At 38.9% G+C, this 27,256-nt stretch overlaps 2 protein-coding genes across 3 annotated transcripts in view; one reads left to right on the forward strand and one right to left on the reverse strand.

Moving 5' to 3' along the window:
- Positions 1 to 15,202, forward strand: part of LOC133549982 (uncharacterized) — a 169,820-nt gene extending 154,618 nt beyond the window's left edge. Inside the window, exons 6-7 of the mRNA XM_061895941.1 lie at positions 910 to 993; positions 11,764 to 15,202. Of these exons, the coding sequence (XP_061751925.1) occupies positions 910 to 993; positions 11,764 to 13,293 (1,614 nt within the window). The 3' untranslated portion in view covers positions 13,294 to 15,202. The remainder of the gene's footprint in view (positions 1 to 909; positions 994 to 11,763) is intronic.
- Positions 15,203 to 16,686: 1,484 nt separating this feature from the next.
- Positions 16,687 to 27,256, reverse strand: part of wdr25 (WD repeat domain 25) — a 53,401-nt gene continuing 42,831 nt past the window's right edge. For both annotated transcript variants that reach the window (XM_061895944.1, XM_061895943.1), the window contains exons 4-7: positions 24,813 to 24,943; positions 20,896 to 21,066; positions 20,593 to 20,733; positions 16,687 to 17,032 (exon numbers count right to left, since the gene is read on the reverse strand). In XM_061895944.1, coding sequence (XP_061751928.1) covers positions 16,811 to 17,032; positions 20,593 to 20,733; positions 20,896 to 21,066; positions 24,813 to 24,943 — 665 coding nt within the window. In that variant the 3' untranslated portion in view covers positions 16,687 to 16,810. The remainder of the gene's footprint in view (positions 17,033 to 20,592; positions 20,734 to 20,895; positions 21,067 to 24,812; positions 24,944 to 27,256) is intronic.

Raw genomic sequence — 27,256 nt, forward strand, 5'->3', positions numbered from 1 at the left:
CATGTTTTTCAGTCAGTACACATTGTTGTCCGACCGCATTGTATTGTGCATTACAAACTCAAACGCAACTTGGGTGCTGACGTAGAAGCTATCTTATCTCTTGCCGTAGCTAGCTTTTACAGCTGAAATCGAAGCATGTCGATGTGTTCCTCAGTGTTTGCTCTTACAATAACAATGCCGCTACAGCTTATTTATTATACTGGTTATTGAACGTAAATTAAGTATTGTTTGCAGTTTTTGTATGTATTTCTAAAGTAATTTAAAGGCATAATTGGTTGCTCCAATTAGCTGCATTGCTGGCCATCTAGATCAAGCCAATTTTTACATGTTAAACTGAAAAAAAAAAAAAAAACTTTTTGTCTTCCTGTCTGATAATTATTGTGAACAAAAAATGTGCAATTCCCCTTTAAAGATTTCCGGTTGTCACATTCCTAATTTGAGCCTGTGAACAAGAATCTCCAAATAGCATGTTTGGAAATTAGAGTTAGACTTTACCACCTTACATTACTCTATATGGGTTTGGAAGCATCCCTAAATGTATTTTACAAAGTGTTTCTAAAGACTGCCAAAGTAAGTTGTTTTTAGGAGTTAGACGTGAACATTTCCTGCAGGTTATCCTCATCCTTTTTAACTCCTTTGTTAACACCGTTCGATTATTTGAATTACAAATGATTAACACGGTATTTGAACAATAGTTGCACAGTAACACTGCATCACTGACCTTAGAAGGATCTCTACTCCCTCCCATTCTCCCCTCATCAACAAGTAATTAAACGGCAATTTCAAAGCTGTAATTTGAAGTGTTACCAATTTTGCCGAGCAGGCGCTTGAACCCATAACCCCTCCCTCTTTCTCTGGAGTGCTGCATGGATATACAGTAGTGATGGATATCTTCTGTGCCTCTTACAGGACCTGTACAGGAAAGACTGCAACCTTGCTGCCCAGCTGCTGCAGTGCTCCAAGTCTCATTACAGAGCTCACAAGATGTCTGAGGTGAGATGATGACTATATTATTGCTGAAAATAAATGCATTAATAAGAGGTCTGGGTAATCTTATTTAGCGAGATGAAATGTTAACAATGGCTCTCAGGATGATGCAGTGTAATAGTTGTACACCACTGCAAACGCCCGTGTATAATCAGATCTCCGCCAAGATTAAACCTTTAAATGTGCTTTATTATGGTATTTTCAACTATTTTCAAGTGTGCTAACAGTTAGGCCTTGTTGCTAGAGTTTAGACAGCTAAACCCTTGAGTTGACTTAATCCAAAACTACTGTACGCCTCCTAAGCGACAAAAAACAGATGTGCTTAAAGTGTTAAGTATGTTAAATATATATATTTATTTTAATTTTACTTTACTTTCAATGATTTCAAATATTCAACAGCTTCAAATATGTTTTTTTTCATTTGTAATGACTTTTTAAATGTTTTATGCTCTTTTGTTTAATACAAAAAAAAAACGGCCGGAAGAAAATGGATGGATGGATGGCATTGTCAGGTTTCCAGTGTATTGAAAAATATGTCTTACAACGGGAGTCAACGGGCGAACAAAATGGGCAAAGTAGCTAAATGTGTAGTAAATGAACATCTTTTATTTATAAGAACTTTGCAAAAAGTGCCGTAATGCCATTTAAAAGATAAACTTGTTCAAAGCTCTTGTGGCCAAATTTCAGCCCTCTAACCTTTAAATGTATCTGATTTGTCAAAGATGGGGAACAAAAATGCACAAAATGACTGTTCTTTGGCCAAAGGTAAATTAGGGGTTAAAGAAAGAAAAGTTTATACACTGAAGCAAATTTCTCCAAAGGAAACATTGGAAACATAAATAATGGGTTTCAGCCTCGACAAAAGTCCACATTTTAGTCAGCTTTTCGTACAATTTGAACACAATATAAAGCACTATACGGTACTGTATATTAAACAATCATAACAAGGGGGTGATAGGCCAACTATCCTTTTGTTGGTAAAATCAAAAAACAATAACAACAACAACTTACAAAGCCACCCTACTGTGTTAATCATACTTGGCCAATAAATCTGATTCTCATATTGAGCTAGTAAAACTAGAAACATATAATAAAAAGGCTAAAAAAACCCACTTCAAATCGCACAATTTGCCACTGAGCACAGTAGCTCCAGCCAACAATGAACAGACAAACAATAAGCGGTAAGCGCTGGAGATTGACCAGCCACCTCAAAGTGGCTGGAAGAAACGTTCGTTCATGGACACAAAATTCAAACACCAAATTATGTTTTTATTCAGTCTGCAGTTCGTAAATCAAAAAGTTTCTACAATGCTGCGTAGTCGAAGTCCCACTGTAGATTTTTCAAAATTTCTTTGTAACGGTCTGTGTAGTTTTTTTTTTTTTGCAAAATCCTGCCAACTACCGGCCCATTAATGAGCATTCAGGGCTATGTGAAGCACTATACTGTTGTGCACTCATTTAGTCCAACACATTAGAACAGGGGTCTCAAACTCAATTTACCTGGGGGCCACTGGATGCAGAAACTGGGTGAGGCTGGGCCGCAAGAAAAGATTTCTTAAAAAATTCTAACATGCACTTTTTAATGAATTCACCTTCTTTGAATGGCTTTCCCGCCCTAGCAACATACTTGTCAAATTTCACAACCCGGAGGAGTTAGGGCTGCATGAGATTCTGGGTATTTGTTCTGTTGTGTTTATGTTGTGTTACGGCGTAGATGTTCTCCCAAAATGTGTTTGTCATTCTTGTTTGGTGTGGGTTCACAGTGTGGCACATATTTGTAACAGTGTTAAACTTGTTTAAATGGCCACCCTCAGTGTGACCTGTGTGGCTGTTGCGCATCTATGTCTTGCAGTCGCTTAGTGCGTCTACAGAAGCCAAATACAACATGCGGCTGGGCTGACACGCTGTTTGTGCAGATTATAGTTGACACTAAAGGCAGTGCCTCCACGGTGCCCCCTTAATTTTTGTTGTTAGGGTGACTTTCGGGAGAATGATTACCCCTGGAGGGGCACTGAAAATTGGGAGTCTCCCGGAAAAATCAAGGGTATACAACAGGGGTCGGGAACCTTTTTGGCCAAGAGAGCCAAAAAGCCAAATATTTTAAAATGTATTTCCATAAGAGCCATATAATGTTTTTTTAACACTGAACACAACTAAACGCGTGCATTTTTAAGTAAGACCAACATTTCTAGAGTATAATAGGTCTCTTATTCTTTGTAATAACATTGTCATTCTGAAGCTAACTGTGGAGGGGGTGTGGCCTGTGGGCCTGCAGTGAACTGGGATGTGCCAGGACCGGCCTCTAAATCAGTGACAGGTGCGTAGACGGCCCACCTGGGCCTTGTTATCTAATCACCTATCACTCTGTTATAAGCAGCAGCCAGGAGGAGAGACGGGGTTGGGGCTGGAGCCAGAACGCGAGCGAAAACGAAAGAGAAAAATACAATTGCTGGAAAGCAACTGAGGGACTTATTGAAAAATAAAACAATATTGTAACCCTGAAATAAACTCTTATGTCGGTGCTTGGTGGTCTGAAGAACCTCCAGAAGGGCAAGCCCCACACTAACCAATAATACATAAATAACTTCTTACCATTAACGCAACTTCTTGAACAAGTGCGGTAGGAACGGATGGATGGTTTAAAAATGCATGAGAATGTTTTATATTTTGAACATTATTTTTAACACTGTGATTACAAGTGGAATTATTCATTATTTATCGTGTTAAGCAATGCCAGCTCAGATTTATCCGAGAGCCAGATGCAGTCATCAAAAGAGCCACATCTGGCTCCCGAGCCATAGGTTCCCTACCCCTCGTATACAAGTATGACGCTGTAAAGGGCCATTCTATGAAACTCGCGGGCCGCACCAACATTAAATATTGGCGCAGTGGGAGAGTGGCCGTGCGCAACCCGAGGGTCACTGGTTCAAATCCCACCTAGAACCAACCTCGTCACGTCCGTTGTGTCCTGAGCAAGACACTTCACCCTTGCTCCTGATGGGTGCTGGTTGGCGCCTTGCATGGCAGCTCCCTCCATCAGTGTGTGACTGTGTGTGTGAATGGGTAAATGTGGAAGTAGTGTCAAAGCGCTTTGAGTACCTTGAAGGTAGAAAAGCGCTATACAAGTACAACCCATTTATCATTTATTAGGGCTGCGAATCTTTGGGTGTCCCACGATTCGATTCAATATCGATTCTTGGGGTCACGATTCGATAATATATCGATTTTTTTGGATTCGATTTGATTCTCGATTCAAAACGATTCTGTATTCATTCAATACATAGGATTTCAGCAGGATCCACCCCAGTCTGCTGACATGTAAGCAGAGTAGTATATTTTAAAAAAAAAAAAGCTTTTATAATTGTAAAGGACGATGTTTTATCAACTGATTGCAACAATGTAAATTTGTTTTAACTATTGAACGGACCAAAAATATGACTTATTTTATCTTTGTGAAAACATTGGACACAGTGTGTTGTCAAGCTTATGAGATGCGATGCAAGAAGTATTGCTGTCCTGGGTAAAACAAGGCACATTCTTAATCAAAAAACATTACACACTCTTTATTGTACACTTGTTTTACCATATTTGAGTTACTGTCTAGAAGTTTGGGGAAATACATAAAGGACGAACATCCAACCACTATTCATAATGCAAAAAAGGGCCATCAGACTGATACATAACACAAGACCCCGAGAACACACTAATGGATTATTTATAAAAACATTTGATTTAAAACTACCAGATCTCATCCAACTCAAGACTGCCCAAATGATTTATAAAGCAAGTAAAGATTCACTTCCAACAGGGTTACAGAGAAGATTTTTACAGAGAGAAGGGAATTATAATCTAATCAATCAATCAATCAATCAATGTTTATTTATATAGCCCCAAATCACAAATGTCTCAAAGGACTGCACAAATCATTACGACTACAACATCCTTAAGAGGAGAACTACTTTTTAAGATCCAATATTGTAGAACAACGCAGAAACGAATGAGTATAACAATAGCAGGGGTTAAAATATGGAACTGTTTAAAGGATGAAATAAAACACAGCACCAACATAAACCAGTTTAACAAGCTTTTTAAATCATTTATCATTAGTACATATAAGAAAGAAGAGCAAACATTGTTTTAGAAAGACAATAATATATAATATGTATATAAATACAATTTATGATTTCATAATTATACATATAGGTTATATTAAAATGTAAATATTACCAGTTTATATGGAATTTAAATAAATTGTGTATAAATTTTATGTATATATATATATATAAAGTGTACAAATGTATATGTTTGATTTAAATGTTAAACTGTGTATATGAGACGTGTGCTACATATATGTTGCTTATATATTGTTTAAAAAAAAAAGTAATATAAGTGAAGCATGTTTTGAATTTTATATATTTTGAACCTTGTTCTTGTTGTGATGGGGTAGGTTTATATAAGCGTTGCTTCAACCTACACCCTTTCGGCTCAATCATTGCTCAAATGAGTGTTTTTTTTTTTTGTTGTTTTTTGTTGTTCTTTGTTTTATGTGAAGATTGCCGAAAAAAAAAAAGAAAAAAAAAGTGTAAGCCACTGTGACACTATTGTTGTTTTTATTTTTTATTTTTATAAATGTCTAATGGTAATGTCAATCATGGATTTTTAATCACTGCTATGCTGAAATTATAACTAATATTAATACTGTTGTTGATAATATTAATTTTTGTTTCAATACTTTTGGTTTGTTTTGTGTCGTGTTTGTGTCTTCTCAATTGCTCTGTTTATTGCAGTTATGAGTGTTGCTGGGCCAGGTTTGGTTTTGGAATTGGATTGCATTGTTATGGTATTGCTGTGTAGTGGTTTGTTGGATTGATTAAAAAAGAAAAATCGATTTTTAAAAAATGAGAATCGATTCTGAATCGCACAACGTATTCGAATCGATTTTTCCCAACACCCCTAATTCTTATTAAGGTGCGGACCGCAAAATAACGTCTCCCGGGCCGCAATTGGCCCGCGGGCCGCGTGTTTGAGACCCCTGCATTAGAACCTCTAAACATCTCACCACCTGACACATCAAGAGTGACATACACAACAAAACTCCCTGAGAGCGTAGCATCAAACACCCAGCATCCAACAAGGCTGCTCTTTTTGTGATTGAACTTTCGACTGCACTATAGCTGAACCACGATAAAACTTTGAAAAATGTGTTTCATCTTCCGTTTCAGGTTACGGACGTCATGCTGAATAGCGATAATGTTCCAAAGCGAATTTCTTCCAAGATGCTGTGCGTGTTGTGGGCAGAATCCCAGACTAATAACTCCCAGAGAAAAGCAGAGAAATTGCTGGAAGGCATAATATAATGAGTGTCACTTTTATGGCGAGGCATTAAACCATTAACAGCAATAAGTGGAACAAGAGAAGTTGAAGTGTATGCCGTTGGATGGATTAAAAAGCAAACAGAATGTAGTGGTGGTGGTGGTGGTACTGCTAATTAAGATTTGCCTCAGATAACAGCAGATGCTGAGCTTGCTACATCCAAGCATCCTCACCTACTTTCCATCTGTACTCCTTCTGGGATTTGGCAGCTGCTAAAAATAGCCTCAATTTACAAGATGCAGGTTATTTTATGCCAAGGCGAGCTTCTATTTTCTAACAAAGCCAAGCCATTAATTTATCTTTTTTTTTTTTCGTATTCCCAGCTGGAGCCCAGCAGCTCTCGTTTAATCTGAATCTAAGACGCACCCTCTGGAACTGATATGTCTTTGATGGTACTGTAGACTGAGGAAGAAGGGACACAGCGTGAGGGAGGAAATGAGAGCTTTTTGCTTGAGAAGGCACCGGAGGTTGAAAGAACTGGAGAAGGAACATCCAACTGCCAAATTTAATAGCCATAAAGAAAAAGTCGGTTTTGGCAAATAGTTATAACTGTAAAATAAATGTTAGGAAACAATATACAATTCCAAAAAAATATTAGATGAAACGCATGAAAAGATACAGTTCTATATGAATATGAATACAGATACCTTTATTTGTGTGGTGACAAGTAAACAGCAAGGCCAAAGCCCGGGCAAAAAGCGGAATAGCGTTGGGAAACATGGTGGCACAAATAAATAAATGGATGTGGTGTTCTGCAGTTTTCTGACAAGTTCATTAGAGGGGCAAAGTAGTGCAAATCCCCTGAGAAACACCAGCTGGCCCAGACTGTGTGGACCGAGCGAGAATGAATTACTTTCTAAATCAGAACAAACGATGGAGGTCCTAAAGGAGCAGAAATGGAAGAAAAAAATAACTTTAAGTAGAGACATATACTGTAATTTCCGGGCTATGGAACACACCTTTTTTTAAGGCCGCACCCACTTTACTTTGGGACAAATGTATTTTTTTACACATCTATTAATGTATTTTTTTACACATCTATTAACTGCAGGTGCACATAAAAGCAGTAAAGATCGGCAGGTTCCTATTTTTGATGGCCGGGTTAATCACTTTTGTAGGGTTGTTAGAATTTCATCGCGTCTTCTCCAAGGTGAAGGTGAGTGCACAATGCGTTTGATTTGATGTGAACAATTTAATTGGTCCACTGTGACCCTTTCGGCAATTTCCTTGGTTTGATATGACAAGGCTAATTATTGGCGTAGGGGTGTAATGATTTGTCTTAACAAGGATTTGATTGGAATCATAATTTGAGGTTGCGGATAAAATTCAGGGACAGTGTTAATTTATTTAGATCAGTACAATCCGAAAACAATTTTGTGAGTTGAAATCAATTCAGTAACTGTGTGACTGTGAAACAAATACTGGACACTGCAGATGAAGTTTCCTATATTCCTGATATTTTTTGTAAGAAAATTACCGTATTTTCCAGACCAAAGGGTGCACTGCTGATGAATGATCTATTATTGATCTTTTTTCATATATGGTGCACCGGATTATAGGGCGCATTAAAGGAGTTATTTTTTTTCTAAATGTAAAACACTTCCTTGTGGTCTACATAACATGTAATGTTGGTTCTTTGGTCAAAATGTTGCATTGTTATATGTTTTACATCTCATCTTCAAGCCGCTTTCTGACAATCACTTCCGAATGCGCCATTTTGTGAGCGGTCTTATTTAGGTGGCTCACCTTCGGCAGCATCTTTTACCCGTCATCTTTGTTGTAGCGGTGTAGCGTGCAAGGACGGGAGTGGACGTAGTGTCAAAAGATGGAGTTAAATGTTTTAATGACATGCAGACTTTACTTAAATCAATAACAGAGCAGCATCTACTCCTCCAGAAACAACAACCCCGGAAATGTGTTCCGTGAAAAAACGTCCGATCGGAACTTTCTAATGACTATAGTTCCTTGGATGAATAATATAAACTCACTACACCGGTTTGTTTTAGCACTTTCAGGGCGAGTTTACTGACAGATATAAGTAAGAACTTTAAACTACTTTATATTAAAAATGGCAACAGCGTAGGATGAATGCCCCATAGCAAGAAGATAGAGAAAAAGAAGAAACTTATCGACTAAGGTGTCAGGACGGACTACAAAGGCGGACGCGTGCATTTTTCATTTATGCAGATCCCAAATACAGATCAGCAGGTGTCAGAAGGTAAGAAAAGTTGTTTTTGCAAAATATTGCGGAATTAAACGCCAGATAATATGTCTTACCTTATACACACACCATAATACTACTCGTATGTGGAACCACATCAGGCGGTGTGGCTTCATACCCCACCAAAGTCGTACTAAAACATTTTGATAGATTTTTGAGCGCTGTGTGTAATGTTCTATATTTCTATAATGTTGGTGTTGTTTACTTCAGTCATGTTGCCATCACACCACGTACATAACAAATTTGCTTCGAGGTCAGTAAGCAAAACCAGAATTATTCCGTACATTAGGCGCACCGGGTTATAAGGCGCACTGTCCAGTTTTAAGGGAAAAAAAGGAGCCTTATAGTCCGGAAAATACGGTATGCTTAAATTAATTATGGATACAAACGAGCAAGTATACAGCAATTAATGGCCAATGTATTCACATCTTATTTGAATAAAGTGCAATCAACACTTTAGGTTTGATTAACCAGAGCAAACCTTTTCTGCTCTCATTTTCAGTTTTTGAGAAATGTTCAATAAAAGTACAGTAACCTACATTTTTCCAGTAGATGTACCTGCTAATTCTGCTTTTGTTTTTTAACATAAAATAATACAAAGAAAGTGCAACCAGCATATCTTTAGGTTAAATTAGACATAGATGTACCTACTTCTTTTACTGTTCTTTTTCAACATCTTTTTTTTGTATTTGTCTGTTTTTTGTTTGTCAATATTTACTCTCGTCACATCATTCGACCTCCATTGACGTCATCCTTGCACCAATGCAGACATGACAATTCAACAGATGTTGAAACTGACTATGTCTCCCGGCTGGCCTGGGAACGCTTTGGGATTACCCGGGAAGAGCTGGACGAAGTGGCTGGGGAGAGGAGCGTCTGGGCTTCCCTGCTTAGGCTGCTGCCCCCGCGACCTGACCTCGGATAAGCGGAAGAAGATGGATGGATGGATGGATGGCTGTCTTTGCAAAAGCCTGTTCGCACACACTCTAATGCAATGGTGGCTTGTTCATTTTTCGTTCGCCTGCTTCCGGTATCGGTTATATTTGTTTTGATGGTGCGTGATGATGACGTCACAGATGATAACGTTTAACACTTTTATTTATTTAAAAGTGCTAAAAACAACTTTAGATAAAGTCTGCCGTTCTTAAAGTCAATGTTTTGTTTTCTGGAATCAATCAAATTGATTAATTAATTTTCAAAACAATGTTAGATTGATACCCAACTCTACATGCCCCTAAAGCTGACCAACACGCCGGATTGTAGTCAGCTGGAGGCGTGTCTTAATGAAATTAAACAATGGATGTCCGCTAACTTTTTGCAACTCAATGCCAAAAAAACGGAAATGCTGATTATCGGTCCTGCTAGATACCGACCTCTATTTAATAATACAACTCTAACATTTGACAACCAAACAATTAAACAAGGCGACACGGTAAAGAATCTGGGTATTATCTTCGACCCAACTCTCTCCTTTGAGTCACACATTAAAAGCGTTACTAAAACGGCCTTCTTTCATCTCCGTAATATCGCTAAAATTCGCTCCATTCTGTCCACTAAAGACGCTGAGATCATTATCCATGCGTTTGTTACGTCTCGCCTCGATTACTGTAACGTATTATTTTCGGGTCTCCCCATGTCTAGCATTAAAAGATTACAGTTGGTACAAAATGCGGCTGCTAGACTTTTGACAAGAACAAGAAAGTTTGATCACATTACGCCTGTACTGGCTCACCTGCACTGGCTTCCTGTGCACTTAAGATGTGACTTTAAGGTTTTACTACTTACGTATAAAATACTACACGGTCTAGCTCCATCCTATCTTGCCGATTGTATTGTACCATATGTCCCGGCAAGAAATCTGCGTTCAAAGGACTCCGGCTTATTAGTGATTCCCAAAGCCCAAAAAAAGTCTGCGGGCTATAGAGCGTTTTCATTTCGGGCTCCAGTACTCTGGAATGCCCTCCCGGTAACAGTTCGAGATGCCACCTCAGTAGAAGCATTTAAGTCTCACCTTAAAACTCATTTGTATACTGTAGCCTTTAAATAGACTCCCTTTTTAGACCAGTTGATCTGCCGTTTCTTTTCTTTTTTCTCCTATGTCCCACTCTCCCTTGTGGAGGGGGTCCGGTCCAATCCGGTGGCCATGTACTGCTTCCTGTGTATCGGCTGGGGACATCTCTGCGCTGCTGATCCGCCTCCGCTTGGGATGGTTTCCTGCTGGCTGCTGTGTCGGATCCGCTTTGGACTGGACTCTCGCGACTGTGTGGATCCATTATGGATTGAACTTTCCCAGTATCATGTTAGACCCGCTCGACATCCATTGCTTTCCTCCTCTCCAAGGTTCTCATAGTCATCATTATCACCGACGTCCCACTGGGTCATCATTGTCACCGACGTCCCACTGGGTGTGAATTTTCCTTGCCCTTATGTGGGTCTACCGAGGATGTCGTAGTGGTTTGTGTTGTGGTTTGTGCAGCCCTTTGAGACACTAATGATTTAGGGCTATATAAGTAAAAATTGATTGATTGATTGATATCTTCTGGAGGGCCAACAAGTAGAGCACAGATGGATATTTTTGAATCTTAGGAATATAAATCGATCTATCAATCAATCGTAATACCCCTGTATTGGCAGCATGTGAAACCGGAAAATCTATAAATTAGGCGGAGCACTGTCTAGCACTGTTACAAGCTCAGTGGCCTTGTGGTTAAGGTGGCCGCCTTGACACTGGAAGGTCGTGAGTTCCAACCCTGGCCGAGTCATACCAAAGACTATAAAAATGGGACACATTGCCTCCGTCAGCATCAAGGGGTTGGAATTGGGGGTTAAATCACAAAATGATTCCCGAGGGTGGTGCACACTGCTGCTCACTGCTCCCCTCACCTCCCAGGGGGTGAACATGGGGATGGGTTGAATACAGAGGACAAATTTTCCCACACCCAGTGTGTGTGTGTGACAATCATTGGGACTTTGGGTTCAAAGTCTAGGGAAAAAGTAGCCGCTTATAAACCTAAATAAAGATATCCATTTGCATTCACTGTACAAATTATGAAAACTTTCACTTAATTTTACCGAAAGCCTGTCCTGTTAAATCTGAATATTGAGTCACTTGCGATCAGTTAAACGCCTCAATTTTAATGGTGAAATGTTTATTAAGCCTGTTTTGTCTCTCTGTGCTGCAGCTGCCACTGGACTTTCAGGAGCGCATCACTTCCCACATGGAGAAACATAATCAGGGCGGTGAAGCGGCCATGGCCATGTGCCACTCCAATTATTCTGATGCTGTGCCCACAGCCGTCATTGCCAAGCTCCTTGAAAAGCCAGAACCAGGAAACAGTGGCCCCATTACTCGATCCCTCAGCCCTCGCCCGCAGGAAGGAGACTCGATGACAGAAACAGGAACAAATGATCACTTCAACCGCCGGAATACGTACAAGACCTCTGACCTGTACTGCAGTGATACGGCCCTCTATTGCCCTGAACGCTGGCAGGATACAGATCGCCGGCAGAGTATGGACCTTCACGGCACTGCTGTGCTCCAGCTTCACGCCCAGAACTCCACTGACAGCAATCCAGATGAGGAGGCCTACCCCTCGAGGAGCTTCTCCCATCATGAGCCACCATCGCCTTTCCACCCCCATGACGAGTTCAGTGCCGCAAGCCTCCCCGCCTCCAGTTCCTACTCCAGTTTCAGCCTTGCCTCAGACGATAAAGGCGGACTAGGGGGTGCACGCACGGCCAGTAGCACTTTATCTACTTCCCACCAGGGTTTGTACTTAGACTGGCGGGATTGCGGCAGTGTGGAGTATGAACGTAAAAGCATGTCTTCCTACGATAAAGACAGCCCAGGTTTTCCTAAGTCCAACAGCATTCAGCACATCATCACATCGAGAAGCCCTCAAAAGGGCACCACACCAGTATACGCAAGGACAGCCTCTTGCCTCAGTGAATCATACCCCTCCAGCAGCCCTCGCCTGGCCTCCTCTCACAGCATGGGGTCTACAATAGGCCTAGGTCAGGCACAGGGAGGAGCTCTGGATAGCAGAGCTGACAGCCATGCAGCGGAGGATGACCTAAGCAGCCGGTGGAGACAGCTGAGTGTAGAAGACGTCAACGCGTTCTCGCCTTCCTACCGTAACGTCACAGGACGGGTTTCCCCGTACAGTTTCTCAGAGTGCCATTATGCCGTGGGCCCCTCGAGCAAGGCCAAAGGATTGCTCTACAGCAGCTTCCAAGAGGGAGATGACGTCTTCCACAGCCACATGCTGGACCAGCATTTTGCTCCTTCGCCCAGCCGCAGCCCCAAACTTCCACCTGTAGAACTTCGCAAACAGAAAAAAACGTCTGTGCTGTATCGAGCACCGGACGGCAACTCAGACAGCTTGGTCCTCTCAGGAAGTTCTAAAGACAAGGAGGGCGGCGGGGGAGTGACGGCGGCGGGCGGAAATGCCAAGAAAGACTATGTCAATCTGAGCGCCGGAAGCTCGGCCGAGTCCTTACACCAAAGCTCCTTAGAAGCCTCCAGTCTTCAGCATTACCCGAGTCCTAGGCCGAACGTCAGGCCCCGCCCGAGCTCCAGCTCTGCCCTCAGTGCCGTCGGCCCCGCACTGCCGAAGAAGACCTCACCAAGATACCAAAAATTTGGCAGCACGGGGCTGACGAGGAAAGATAGTCTGACCAAGGCGCAGCTCTACGGCACACTGCTGAACTGACGCGACGAGGGAGAGCTTGTCGTATATGCATGATGATGATGATAACTAGCCTTCTGTACTGTATGTCTTAAATGTCTGCTGGAGCATACTTGGTGTGAAAAGGGTGTCCATTGATGTTTTATGTATCTCAGCCAAGGCATGTTCGATGCAGTCTGCGACATTTATTTTTTATTGTACGTCATGATAAAAGTGTAGATAGAGTACTCAAGGCCCACTATGGTGTAGCAATTCTGTGACGTTTCAGTTTAATGATGGTATTTAGAACCACTGGGATAAAACACAGACCATGAACATACTGTGCTTTCTCACATAACTTTGGTACTGTTAGTAATACCAGCAAAACTCCTATTGTTACACCTACTGTATAACAGAAGCATGTACAATGTGATGAAAACATCCCTCAGTGTGGGAGTGGTAATGTTATCCATCATGTCATACGGACCTACTTCATAGCGTAATACATTATGCTAAATATGTATCTTATTATAAGTGTATAGCCAAACTTCAATATATATATTTTTTGTTAATCTTAATAATTTGATCAGAACTTTCAAAATACTGATAAATTGTTATAATAGGGAAAACCTAAAAATTTAGGAAAGTAAAACTATTAATTTGAATGCAGTGGTTCAGACGCAAGCTTTTTAACATGACTCAAGCAGCATGTTGTTCATATTTCTATATCCAAAATTAGATATTGAAATGTGATGCTGCATTGCACAGTCGAAAGTCGCATACCAGGACACTTGTGAAAATTGCCTTAATTCTGTTTAGTGGACACAAAACATTTGCAGCATGAAATAAGTGTAGGTACTCTATAGCTGATGTATTCTTACTGTACATACTCTAGTTTCTTCTTCCTGCCTGACATAACGACAGGAGTGAGTCTCTTGTACGACTGGGAACACTGTGTGATCACATTTTCTTCTGGTCCGTTTGGCTGTACACCATAGAACAATAGAAAGTCAATACATTTATGAGGTGCACCACAGGATGAATCGTTAATTTGTCTTTTTAGGATTTGTGAAATAAGACGAGTGCTATAAAAAGCATAAATGCGACCAAAATTGCAATCAAGTGTATCCAATTAGACTTTCACACCAGATTTTTACAAACGCTTGATAAATAATGAGATTACAAGTCATTATTTTGATACGGATTCCCATTATTTTGAGTGGTAAGTCCATATTTCCCTTTGGAGAGCACCACATTAAAATGACAGAGGATCTTTGTATTTTTACAACTGCAGAAGTGGGCTTTCGTCGTTAAGTTCAATAAGTAAAGCGAAACTCAGTGACACCCGAGACACCAACCCCACCCCAGACAAAGACTTTAGTAGCTTTTCCCTGCTTGCTTTTACCTCAAAGAGGAAAGGCATAAGAAACCATCAACAATACTTAAAATAAGATTATTTTGTGGATTTAATGATTCTACCTCTCCCATTTTTTAAAACACTGGCTTCAGGCTGTTTTAAATTGGCTGTAATTGCAACTGCTAAGTTTTAAAACTGCAGCACTACAGTTTCTCCAGTCATTATCAAAATAACTAAGAACAATATTGATTTTTGTTGAAGGGATGTACTGTATAGAGAAAGAGATACACACTAAATGCATCTTTACACTACTCTTATACCGATACGACTGTTTTCTATTCTGTTGATATTATAATGTTGGAATGTGTTGACCCCTGGTCTAGGAGGCGCAAGTGCTTTCTGGCCAGTCCTACCTCCGAAACTGCCCCAGTAACAACAGACCTGAATGTCAACATGTCTGTCTGATGCATGATTACATATTTTTGATGTATTTATTTAATAAAGATGAGTATTGGGAAATACAATACGGACCGTTAATGCTCTGCTTTTTAAAATTCATATTTTCTGTGTGCATAATGGAACCATTAAAATCAAACTGAATGCTCGTCGACCTCAGATTTTTTGGGATTTCAAAACAGTTTTGTTTAGCAGTAGCTATTGGTAGTAGTTGCACAAATTACATACATACATACATACATATATACATATATATACTATATACAAATATATATATATATATATATATATATATATATATATATATACCTGTACCGAAACGGTTCAATACAAATACCTGTACCGTTACACCCCTAATATATATATATATATATATATATATATATATATATATATATATATATATATTTATATATATATATATATATACATATACATACACACATACAGTCGTGGTCAACAGTTTAGATACACTTGTGAAGGACATATTGTCATGGCTGTCTTTAGCTTCCAATAATTTCAAAAAAAAAAAAAACTTTGTCTTTGTCTCTCATTATGATTGTGAATGATAGGCATAAGAATACAATTTGTTAATATTTAATTAATAGACTCCAGCACCCCCACAACCCCAAACGGGACAAGCGGTAGGAAATGGATGGATGGATGGATATTTTTACCTTCTAATCAACCTGAGGGTTGAGGCCCAGCAGTGAACTCACACCCCTCACTATTCAGTTTGGTTTAATCCACTTTAAGTCGCAGTATGGCAACGCCGGTAACCCTGACCGACAGGGCACCCATCCAGCACACATATCTTGACCTGTTGGGCAAATAGCCTAAGCACTTATTACAAAAAAAGGTGAATCTTTTTTTCCCTTTATCCTTGCTGCGCCCTCGAGAGAAAACCACCTGGATCCACGTGGCCCATACCAAGAACCGTCACTGCTCCTATGTTATGCTCCAATTCCGAAAAGTGTTAAGAAGTAGAATTTTTTTTTTTTTTTTAACATTTAAGTAAACTTGGTCCGCTGTTTGTACAATAATTGGAAATGGATCATTTGCCAGGATCCCCCACGACCCTGAAAGGGACAAGTGGTAGAAAATGGATGGATGGATGGATGAATTACCAGTATATTGTTTTTTGACTTAGTATGTCAAATGAAATATTATAATGTACATAGATGAACAAGATGTATTTTAAGATGCATTTTACAGGTATCACTGACATATGTAGACTATTGCAATATACATGCATCACAATATCGCGATACCGTATCGTATTGCATTATTATGCATACAGTACCGTAAAGTCCCTTGCCAATACCTAGCCCGAAAGCCAAGGGCAATAAATAATACAGTTAACATTTTTTCTTACTTGAATAAGGGGGCAAAAACTAGAATTCCGTATGTGTAGGAGTGACATGTACTGTGTTTCAAAGGCTTCAGGAGTGAAAAGGGATCACAAGCATGTCATTGCTTTTTGTTGACTTGTGGGATTTGGGACAAAGTGCTGACAAGAGCTGGCAGATTTGAACGCATCATTCCAGTGTTGTCTCTCGAGCTCTTGTTTTCAGTAGTGAGGGAAAAGTCATATAAGAGCTGGCTAAAACATAAACACATCAAAATACAAATAATAGTTTATTTTAAATGATTATTTGGAGGAGTGCTAACAGTGTTTGTGTACTCCAATGATACAATTCCACAATGTCTCTTCACCAACCTATCATTTAAAATTTTCCATTCAGTACCTCAGTGCCAGACCTTGATCGCTCCACCCCAGTCGCAAGTAGCCGCGGTTGCCGGCAGGACACAATGCTGAGAAACGCACAGGCACGGTTGGCTGTGGGCTTGGAAAGCAGTAAGTGGGCGGGCATTATGGTAGTCGTAGAAGTGGGCCAAGCCCGTGGAGCTGCCGGATGCTAAAATTGTTCCATCCTGAGAAAATTCACACTGCACTGCATATCCTTCCACCTAAGAAAAAGCACATTTAGGTTGTGTATGATGACTTTGTCCACATGTAAACTGTACAAAATTATATTTCTTAGCAGTGCTCCAAACAGTACCTCCTGCATTCTTTGACAACACAAATTTTGGGTGTTTTGATTGAATGAAAAAAAGAGGATGATGATTCCCTATCTGTTCTGCCATGGCCGTGTCATAAGCCTTGGCCATATATCAATGTTATCGATATTCTCAAGTTATTTGTTGCAGATGATTTAAAAATAAAATAATACATTTTGCTGCGGCCTACTTTGTGCCCCTAAATAGGTCACGGAGTTTACGCCTTCCCCGTACTCCCTTACTGACCGACATAGCAAAACAAGACTAATTCTACGCAAACAAGACAGAGACGTTCCACAGAAAAAAAGTGTTGTCAGTACTTTGGTTTTGCTGCAAAAAGCGTGGAACAAGTGACTGCACCATGCAAAGGTTGTTTAAAAAAGGCATCAGCACAACAAACTTGTTCCAGCATCCGAAACCGAAGACTCCAGGCGAGTGCGGGAAATACAATTTTTTACGAGGCAAACAAGACGCAACAACTATGGGCTAAAAATCACCTTACTATGGTGGAATCATTTACACCAGGTATGTATAGTGATGCCATATTTGATGAGAAAGAAGCACAATGCGTAGAGCGATCACTAAAGCAGTTGCTCTGCACACCAACAAGATAACTGTAGTCCTCACAATGTTTTACTTCATTTTTTATTTGGATACACGGTATAATACTACAGATTTTTTACAGAAGTATGTTATTTAAGACAGAAGATTGAAGTTTGCACTTTATTGATCTCAATGTTGGAGATTATTTATATGCATTCATAGTGCAAAGCTAAAAAATTTTAACAAAAGTATTCAATTCAAGCAGAAGTATTGCTTCCGAAAGGAAGCTCTTAATTAATTTTTTGGAAAACTATTCCATACAAAGTACAATTTATATCTTGTCTAAAAAGAACAACGCTATACAAATTGTAATTTTGCCAAAAGTAAGATGCAGTGCATTTCAAACTACTAGTTTTTGATTAAATAAAAGAAAATACTTATTTTGAATTATTAGTACCTTGAAGGTAGAAACGCGCTATACAAGTACAACCCATTTATTTATTTATTTATCTACCGTGCCATGTTGTACTTCCCATGTAACTTTGTTTAATATCTCTGAAGTCACGATCAATAAAAGCAGGAATGATTTAAGCTCGATAAAAAATTGAATGGTAACTCCTCTGTATCGTAGTCTGGTTACTCATTTGTTTCAAATGTCCTCGCATTACATACTATCAGAAACAAAATAGGGGTTAACTTTCCGATACCATGTACATCTTTCTATGATGTTAGGGAGTAACCAAACCAGAATTTTTAGTGTTTGAGGGCTGCCATGCTATGTTTAAAATACTTTTTGAAAGGAACATTACAAATTAATCAAATTAACTTCACGCTAAATTCCAGGAGAAATATTTCCAATTTCTAATGATAGAATAGAATGGAATACTTTTATTGTCATTGCATTTAAATTACAACGAAATTGTCAAATGCTTAGCCACACATAATTCCAACAATCAGCATAGACATGCCATTACCGCAATCAAACACACATAACAGATATAAATAGTTTATAAATAGTAGCAGTGTTAAAAAAAGGTTAATAACCAATTAAAAGAAGAGCAGTGCCGTAATTAACTCGTTTTCTCGTGATTTTTCTGACAGTTTATGAGTCACTGCTTCACCAAAATCCTTCTGAAACATTGATAAGTAACAAACAGAACGGACCACAATGCGTACGTGGATGGAATTAAGTTTTTAATACCTTAATTTCAAGATTTAAACTTTCTAATGGAACCAAATACATCCTTCTATCACTTAAGGAAGTATGCACATCAGGATTTTAGGTGTTTTCAGGCTCCCTGGGTCCTTCTTTATGATACTGTACAGTAACTTTTGAATGGAACGTTTAATTTAAGTTCCACATTTCTAGGGCTGAGGTTATCAACAATGCCATCTAGAGGTGGGGGAAATAATCGATTTTAGATGCATCGAAATTCGGACATGGACGATTATGAAATCGATTAGTAAACGTCAAACGATAATCGATTTACTTATTGTAAATGAAATAAAGCAGACAGTCCTAAAATTTGTCTGACTGCAGCGAGCCACCTCACCGAGAGATCCAACCAGCTCCTTTATTTTAGGGCACTTATGGTCCAGTTTTGCAAACATTTTAATAGTTTAGTAAATGTGGGAATTAATTTAACTGTTTCTTATTCCAAACAAATTGGGGGTGGTTTTAAGTTGCAAGTGATAAACGCTTATTTAGTGAAACAAAAATAAATGTAAAACTGCATCAATAGACATAAATTAAAGATGCATCAATGATTGATTTTGAATCGAGTCAAAGCTCCTGAATCGTAATCGAATCAAGAGGTGCCTAAAGACACATATCTGTAGTAATAAATATGATTAAAACATTTTAACATTTTATTTGTGTTCAATTACAGTGTGTTTATCCTAAACATTCCTGCCACTGCATTTTGCACACTATGGCATTATTAAGTCGTTTTTTTAACATATACCTCAATAATATCATACCATGGCCTTAATACTGTGATAATATCGTACCGTGAGATTTTGATACCATTACATTCCTAAATTGCAGTTATCCACCAACATGTTTAAGGGTTTGCTTTCCAACAGTATCATCTGTATTCTTCTACAATATGGGGAAGTATAAAAACTGCTTTGGTTCATCCATGAATGGTTCTGTTTAAAATAAGGTTGTTAAATGATTAATTTATTTTCTATCCCCGGATTTGTCAGAATTAGCTTTTAACTGTACTACCCACATCCTTCTGAAACATTGGGAAGTATCCGAACTGGGTGCTTGGGTTTTAGGATTGTTTCTTTTGAACTAACTTTTCACTAGGTCGTACGTGGTTTAAAAATCACATCAACCTTCAAATTTTTAGGGTTGACCAGTTCCACCACCGTATTTTTACAAGTAAACTTTCCAACTGTATTATCTTCATCCTTTAACTAAGTTGGAAGGGATCCAAAATGCGATTTTAGGAGTTTTGCAGATTGGAGAACAGTTCCATATCAACAGAAACAAAAAAATTCCAATTATAAGCTCAATTGACTCAAATGTTGTCCTTTGAATGAGATTGAATCCGTAAGAAAAAAACAACTAATTAGCTTATCCAATTTATCACTTGATCGTACGATTTAAAGTACATGTGTAAATATTGTTGAGGCTGGTTAGTGTGCAATGTAATGTCAAATTGAACGAGAATTCCATTAACCCCCCACTCTGAAGAAGTATAACACATTTATGTTGGCAGAGGGTGTTAGAAAAAAAACAAAACATTGCAGGCCTCGAATTTACATGTTGTGTTTGACACTTCCTTGCCTACTTTTAATTATGTGTTCGTACTGTACATCCGACAACACTTCTATTTCGCTATTGATCGTGCATGTGTGACACTCATGCATCCCCCCCCCCAACCCCCCGCTCTCCTGGGGGCAAAGTCGTTTCTGACCTTGTGTCCTTCGTAGCGGCGTCTCTTGTTCATTCTATAGGGCCGCTGGGAGGAAAAAACTCCAATATAGTTGCCATTGGTCTGGGCCACAAATGAGTCCTCCTGCGGGTGAAGAGCCAGGCTGGGGCAGGTGTACCTCTCCTGGTATCCGGAAGGTAAATAAATTAGTACTTTTATCACTATATTTAGACAAAATTTAAAACCCCTGACAGAGAATTAAGTTGCATGGTTGTGTTTAGCAGCTATTTTATTGATACATACATATCACAACATCTTGTTTATACAGCGGTTACCAAAACTTACATGGTAGATCTGGTTGGAGATCTTGGCTGTGGTCTGGAAGTCCCAGGCGATGAGGGTGCGGTCTGCAGAGTCTCTGCTGACACAGTCTGAGCTTGTGATAAGGTCCAAACCACCTCTAAGGAAGAGAATGTCTAATGTCTGCTGGATCCCCGCTTTGTATGCTTTCACTACCTGGGAAAAAATTATACAGTATATGGAATGTAGTACAATGTCGTTCAGTACAGCACAACCCGTTTAAGTTGACGCCACTTTAAACTGGCTGACAGACGCATAAATACAGTAAGCGGTTAACATAACTGAAACCGAAAATAATCATTGCTTTAATTTTTATTTGTGACTTTTGCAGACATATCAGAAGAATGGGCGAGACTAAAATAAAATATTTTTGACCTCCTGTATATCTCAATAATCGCATGGTGTGTCGTCCACTCGAAAAAGTAAGTTACTTATCTCTAACAAGCGTATGGTGAACTCTGTTGTTACTTATTAATAACAAAACAAGCATCACACTGTATGAGGAAGTACTGTCCAAATAGTGTATTTAAAACCATACTCCTTTCCAGACTCCCAAACATGTTAACACCCAACACTTTTTTATACAGAATAATTGTAGTTTTACATGCGGAAAACATTAAAAAATGTATTACAGATTAAATGGATAAATCAACATTTAACATATTCTTGTTGGTTAGAATGTGATGTGGTGTGTTTAGTGATACTCTGGAATTACAGACTCTAAGGCTCTCTTTTACTTTGATTGGACTATTACTGCAAGCAATTATGTTGGGCTCTAAGGTGGGTTACTTAGCTCTCGTAATCGACTGATGTAGTGCGTGTGAAAACGGAGGTACCACTATATAGCAATCGTAATACCTGACTTTAGACTAAGGGCCTGATCTACTAATGGTGTGCATGTATTAAAACACGTGCAAACTTGATAGCAAATGCAAAGCTGATCTAAGCTTGTGCGCAGAGGATTGTGTCTCTTAAAGGAGAACTGCACTCTGCCCTTTTTTTATTCATTTTGCCAATCGTTCACAATTATTACGAAAGACATGACGACGGATGGATTTTTTTTTTGCATTCTAAATGTTAAATAAACGTTAATAAAATCAGCTTACAGTGGAGCCAATGGGAGCTCTACTATTCTGCCCATAAAATTACCATTCAAAAAGCGCCAACAATACTCCATTTACACGTAGTGAGTTGAATATTAACCCAGTATTAGTGATATTATTAATACATGTGATAACGCAGACAAACTATTTGTAGCAGCGCCGTGATCACCTCCTGTGTGCCAACTGATCAGCTGCTTCCTCGTTTCCCTGTTTCCTGTACGTTTATTGCAGATCATAAATCATGCGTCTCACCTGAAAAGTAGATGGTTGAATATATAATCCGACAAGTTGGGACACTTTGATAGCCGTTCAGGACCTGGAACTAGTGAGGATGACAAGAAAAGCACTTGCTTTTCCCCGCTCCCCCATGCCGTTTCTTTGCAAAGATTATGAGACATTTTTCCTCTAAATGGGAATATATGAACATACTAGCAGTCGGCATCCAAATGACAGAAGACTTTATACAGTAAGTGATGTTTTATTATGTTTGTTGGCTTTCATAAAGTCTGCAGTGAGCAGAAATTAGTGATGAAAAAAAAGCAACTGTTTTGATGCGCTTTTTTAATTAATGCACCGTATGTTTAAAATTATTAAAATACGTAAACATTAAATGTTATTATAAATGTGGCCGTTACTACATTACATATATACTTACATCATGTATATAAAGCCCTAATGGAATCAATCAATCAATCAATCAATCAATCAATGATTATTTATATTGGCCTAAATCACTAGTGTCTCAAAGGGTTGCACAAACCACAACGACATCTCGGCAGAGCCCACACAAGGGCAAGGAAAACTCACACCCAGTGGGACGTCGGTGACAATGATGACCATGAGAAACCCTGGAGAGGACCGCACATGAGGGCAACTCTCCCCCCCACCCTCCCCTCTAGGGGAACCGAAAGCAATGGACGTCGAGCGGGTCCAACATGATACTGTGAAAGTCCAATCCATAGTGGATCCAACACAATCGTGAGAGAAGTGTTTGGATGGTTTTTTAAGGACTCTAAAGGCACAATTGAACGGCTCCCGTAGGCTTCATTGTAAGTGGACTTTTGATTGTATTTATTTAATATTTACAATGCATTAACAAACAATCCATCTGTCCTCATGTCTTTCATAGTGTTTGTGAACAATAGGCAGCATTCCAAAAAAAAAACAGAAGTTCTCTTTTAAATGAGCAAAATACAGCGTGAAATCTGTCCAATGAACAGGTGAAACTCAAAACATTTGAATAAAGTTTTTTTTATTCCAGTGATTAGATTAAAAGGTGCAACAAATATATGACATAAGCTCATAACATGAAACTTCAGATATTTTAAGTCTTCATTTGATGTAATGTTAATGATTATGGCTTACAGTTTATGAAAACCTTGAATTTAAAATCTCCGAAACATTGGGATTTTCAAATGTAAGCCATCAGTCATGATCATTAAAATTATAACAAATAATGGCTTGACGTATCCCACTTGACATGTAAGAATTGTATGTCCAGTAAAAGTTTCATATTTGAAGGTACTGACATGAATGGACTTTTGCACGACATTCAGTTTTTTCAGTTTCAATTGTACATGCTGAATACTGTAATGCAGATTAGAACGCCCACAATACTTGGTCTAGGAGATGCAAATATAATCTTGCACTCCCAAAGTGATTTGTCAATACTGAAACTGTCCTGCAGCCGACAATTTGCGTCTATTTCTAGCATATTTGGAAAGTTAATGCCAACTGGCACAGTTACGCACAAACAGTGGTGAGAAAGGAGGCGATCATGCTGCAAAGAAATAACTGGGGGAGAGAATATTCCGTCTGTGTGCAGAAATACATAAACAATAATATTAAACATGGAGTCAATTCAGCAATTACATTAATATTGCTATAACTGGTGGATGACAAATGGGCTGATTAAAACAAATTAAATTAATTAGTTGTTTTAATGTTTTTTTTTTAAATATATAATATATATTATCATATCTCCTATAAGTGGTGGATGACTAAGGGGCTGATTAAAACAAATTAAATTAATTAGTTGCTTTAATTTTTTTTTATATATATAAGATATATTATATTTTCTGTATGGGGAAAAAAAACGCTTACAATATACATTCTCTTCCCTTTGGACCATTCCAGATGCAACATCACAACACCGCAGCACCTCCCTAAACACACTTCTGGCATACTAAAAAGAGGTTATGTTGTCTAGACCGCGCTTCAATGTATTCTAGAAAAGGTGGCACACATATTTGTGAGATGCATGACAACAACATGCCAAAACGCCACAGGTAGGACCATTTGATGCCGCAGTCAATCAAATCACCCACAAGCTCTTTCTGCAATTTTCAATAGACTAATAGAGACCTACTGGCAGAAGCAATTCCTGGACCTAATGCTGAAAGCCTGTCATTCAAAATCATTCAATAGGCTTTTAGACAAAATTATCTGTGTGCATTCAGATTCTGAAAGAGTGAATAGGATTATCATATAAAAGAGCCCATTACAGCTTTAATAGTATTATTACGTTGCATGCTTCACTAAAACAATTTATGAGTCAATGAGCTTCGCGTTTCACAGTTAGTGAGATAACCTGCACTTTTTAGTGCCATTTATGCATTAATTTAGTGAGGTATAATTCGGGTCACGTTGGTCTTCCGAGCGTACACTTTTTTGTTTAAGAGTGTGCGTGTGTGTGTGACTACACTGGATGCTTTCGATTTAATAAGGGTCAAAGCACAGCATGTGAAGCCGACTCAATAAAGATGATAGATGTAGTATAAGGAGGTTAATATGTTTGACCTTGCAGCTACGAGAGTCCCACGCCTTGACCACTGAACTGTAACCTCCGCACAGGAACACCTCCGGATTGCTGGGATGCGAGGCCACACACATCACCTTGAACTGGTTATCCGATCTCACGATCTGCTGACCTTCATGCCAAAACAAGAGAGGAGGGGGAGAGAAACACACACGCACACACATACATGCACACACGCAGAGAGAAAAAGTACAAGATCAATGAATCTTTCTTTAATAATACAACTTCACAGTGCTGCTCAGTAGGAGTCCCCTGAATAATGCAGCATTGAACCAATTTCTATAATATTCGCGTGTCAGCTTTTCAGAATGAAAGTTGTGGGAACTAATTAGGCATTTGTTTCATAAGATTCACCACTAATTACATTCTTTTTCGGGAGTTCAAAAGTCACATACATTTGTCTTGAATGACACACTCTGTATGCCATTGAAGAGAGTTTGAAATGACAAAAGGTCAAACAGATTGTGCTTCTGGCTGCAGAAATACCTGCCAAGTGTCCTTGTCCTTGCCCTGCTGTGTGAGGCAGCAAAAACATTTGCCTCAAGTCGCCATGGATTGAGCCTGATTAGCATATAAATGTTCTTTAATAAGCATAAGTAACTTTTCAACCTTCATTAAATATTCTTATAACTTCTGGAATGATACATGGACTTACAACTAATGCCACATCTGTCATGGCCTGAGGGGTTCTGTATCACTCTTACTGGCATAAATAACTTTGAGGAAGGTGGCAGGAATCCTGCCACACAAAAAACTAAAAATGTGCTTGCTTTACGGCATACTTCACCCACCCATTGTCCTTTCGCTAAAAAATGGAAGTCGATGCGAACGTCTGTGTGCAATTACTGCTATCATGGCAGAAGCTGCAAAACAACCAAAGAAACAAAAAGTTTTGCCTGAAGAGACAAGAATGAACATCAACTCGGCTTTCACTCGCTGGCGTGAGCTCAAAGACGAGAAGGGATTTTTGGCCGATGCTGCCTTAGATGTGTTCCTGCTACACGAGTAAGTTGACTGATTGATTGAAACTTGTATTAGTAGATTGCACAGTACAGTACATATTCCATACAATTGACCACTAAATTGTAACACCCGAATACATTTTTTAACTTGTGTAAGTCAGGGTCCATTTAAATCAATTCATAGTAGTGACTTTTGATGCTGAAATCAAAATGGAAATGCTAATGATAGCTATTGGAAATTTGTGTGGTAGAAATAAATACCCACCAGCTTAACAGTTCACAGTTCCACACTGACCAGTCAAGCAACAAACTAAAGTATTGTATAAAGAAAAAACAATGCGATGACGGTTAACCGCAAATATAAAGTTTGAGTAAAATATGTAGGTTCCAACTATGGAAAGATCAGTCAAACTGAATCATTGTAGTATTACTGTGTCAGTTTGATGCTATATGCGCTGGTCTTCATGGGAAATGTGGTTTTTCTTCCCTTCGCTTTGGTCGACTGGTGCCACAAAAATGAACCAAAATCGAAAGTTCTTAAAAAAAGAGGGATTTTATGTCAAAAGACCCTAAGGTTTCACACCTCAGATTTAGGTAAACATTCAGTGCGTACTTCTACTCTGAGCAAATAATACTGTTAAAAACTACACAGACCATGAAAATGTGGTTGTGGTTATAGTTTCACCCTGCAAATGTGGTACCCTTTTACTGTAGATCCGCACATTGCTATGAGGTCTTTCTTGAATTCAATAGTGTTTCTCACCATCTTCATCAAAACGCTGGCACTCGTAGATTCCTTTGATCTCATGGTGGATCATTTTGCAGTCAAACTCAGATCGCAGCGTTTAAGTCAACAATTCATGGTTTGAGCACCCGAATCCGCAAATTATACGCAAGTAAACGGAATCGTTTGTTACAAGCAATGTTTTGCCGTAAGATAACTGAGACGGTTTATGAAAACCAGGGCAAAATTTCCGTAGAAATTTGCATCAATAACTGGATCAAATTAAATGTGGGTTGTACGCAAACCAAGGTAGAACTGTATTTCTATTGTCATTACTTCCTATGACAATAGGTGTCAAAGTTGTTTTTATTGAGGGCCACACTGCAATTATGGCTCCCCTCAGAGGGCTGTTTGCAACCGTGACTATACATACATAAAAATACTTAATAGCCTGGTTACACGATGTGCATAGGCAATTGTGTTTAATTATATTTTTTAGTCACAGATTGATGGATCATTTTCTTTGAAGTTGTAAGTCAAGATGTCAAGGAGATATTTAAGTAATACTTTTCTATAACCCCAAAATGTTTGGATTATCGTGTTGGCTGATCAGACAATATTTACGCTTAGAAAAAATGCAACTGCACGCAGTCATTTTTTATCTACCAAAATTTAAAGAACAAATACATTTAGCCAGAAACATTACTTACTACAGAAATTCCAGCCTTTTGCGGGCTAC

This window comes from Nerophis ophidion, linkage group LG03, assembly GCF_033978795.1.
Source record: "Nerophis ophidion isolate RoL-2023_Sa linkage group LG03, RoL_Noph_v1.0, whole genome shotgun sequence".
Taxonomy (NCBI): Eukaryota; Metazoa; Chordata; class Actinopteri; order Syngnathiformes; family Syngnathidae; genus Nerophis; species Nerophis ophidion.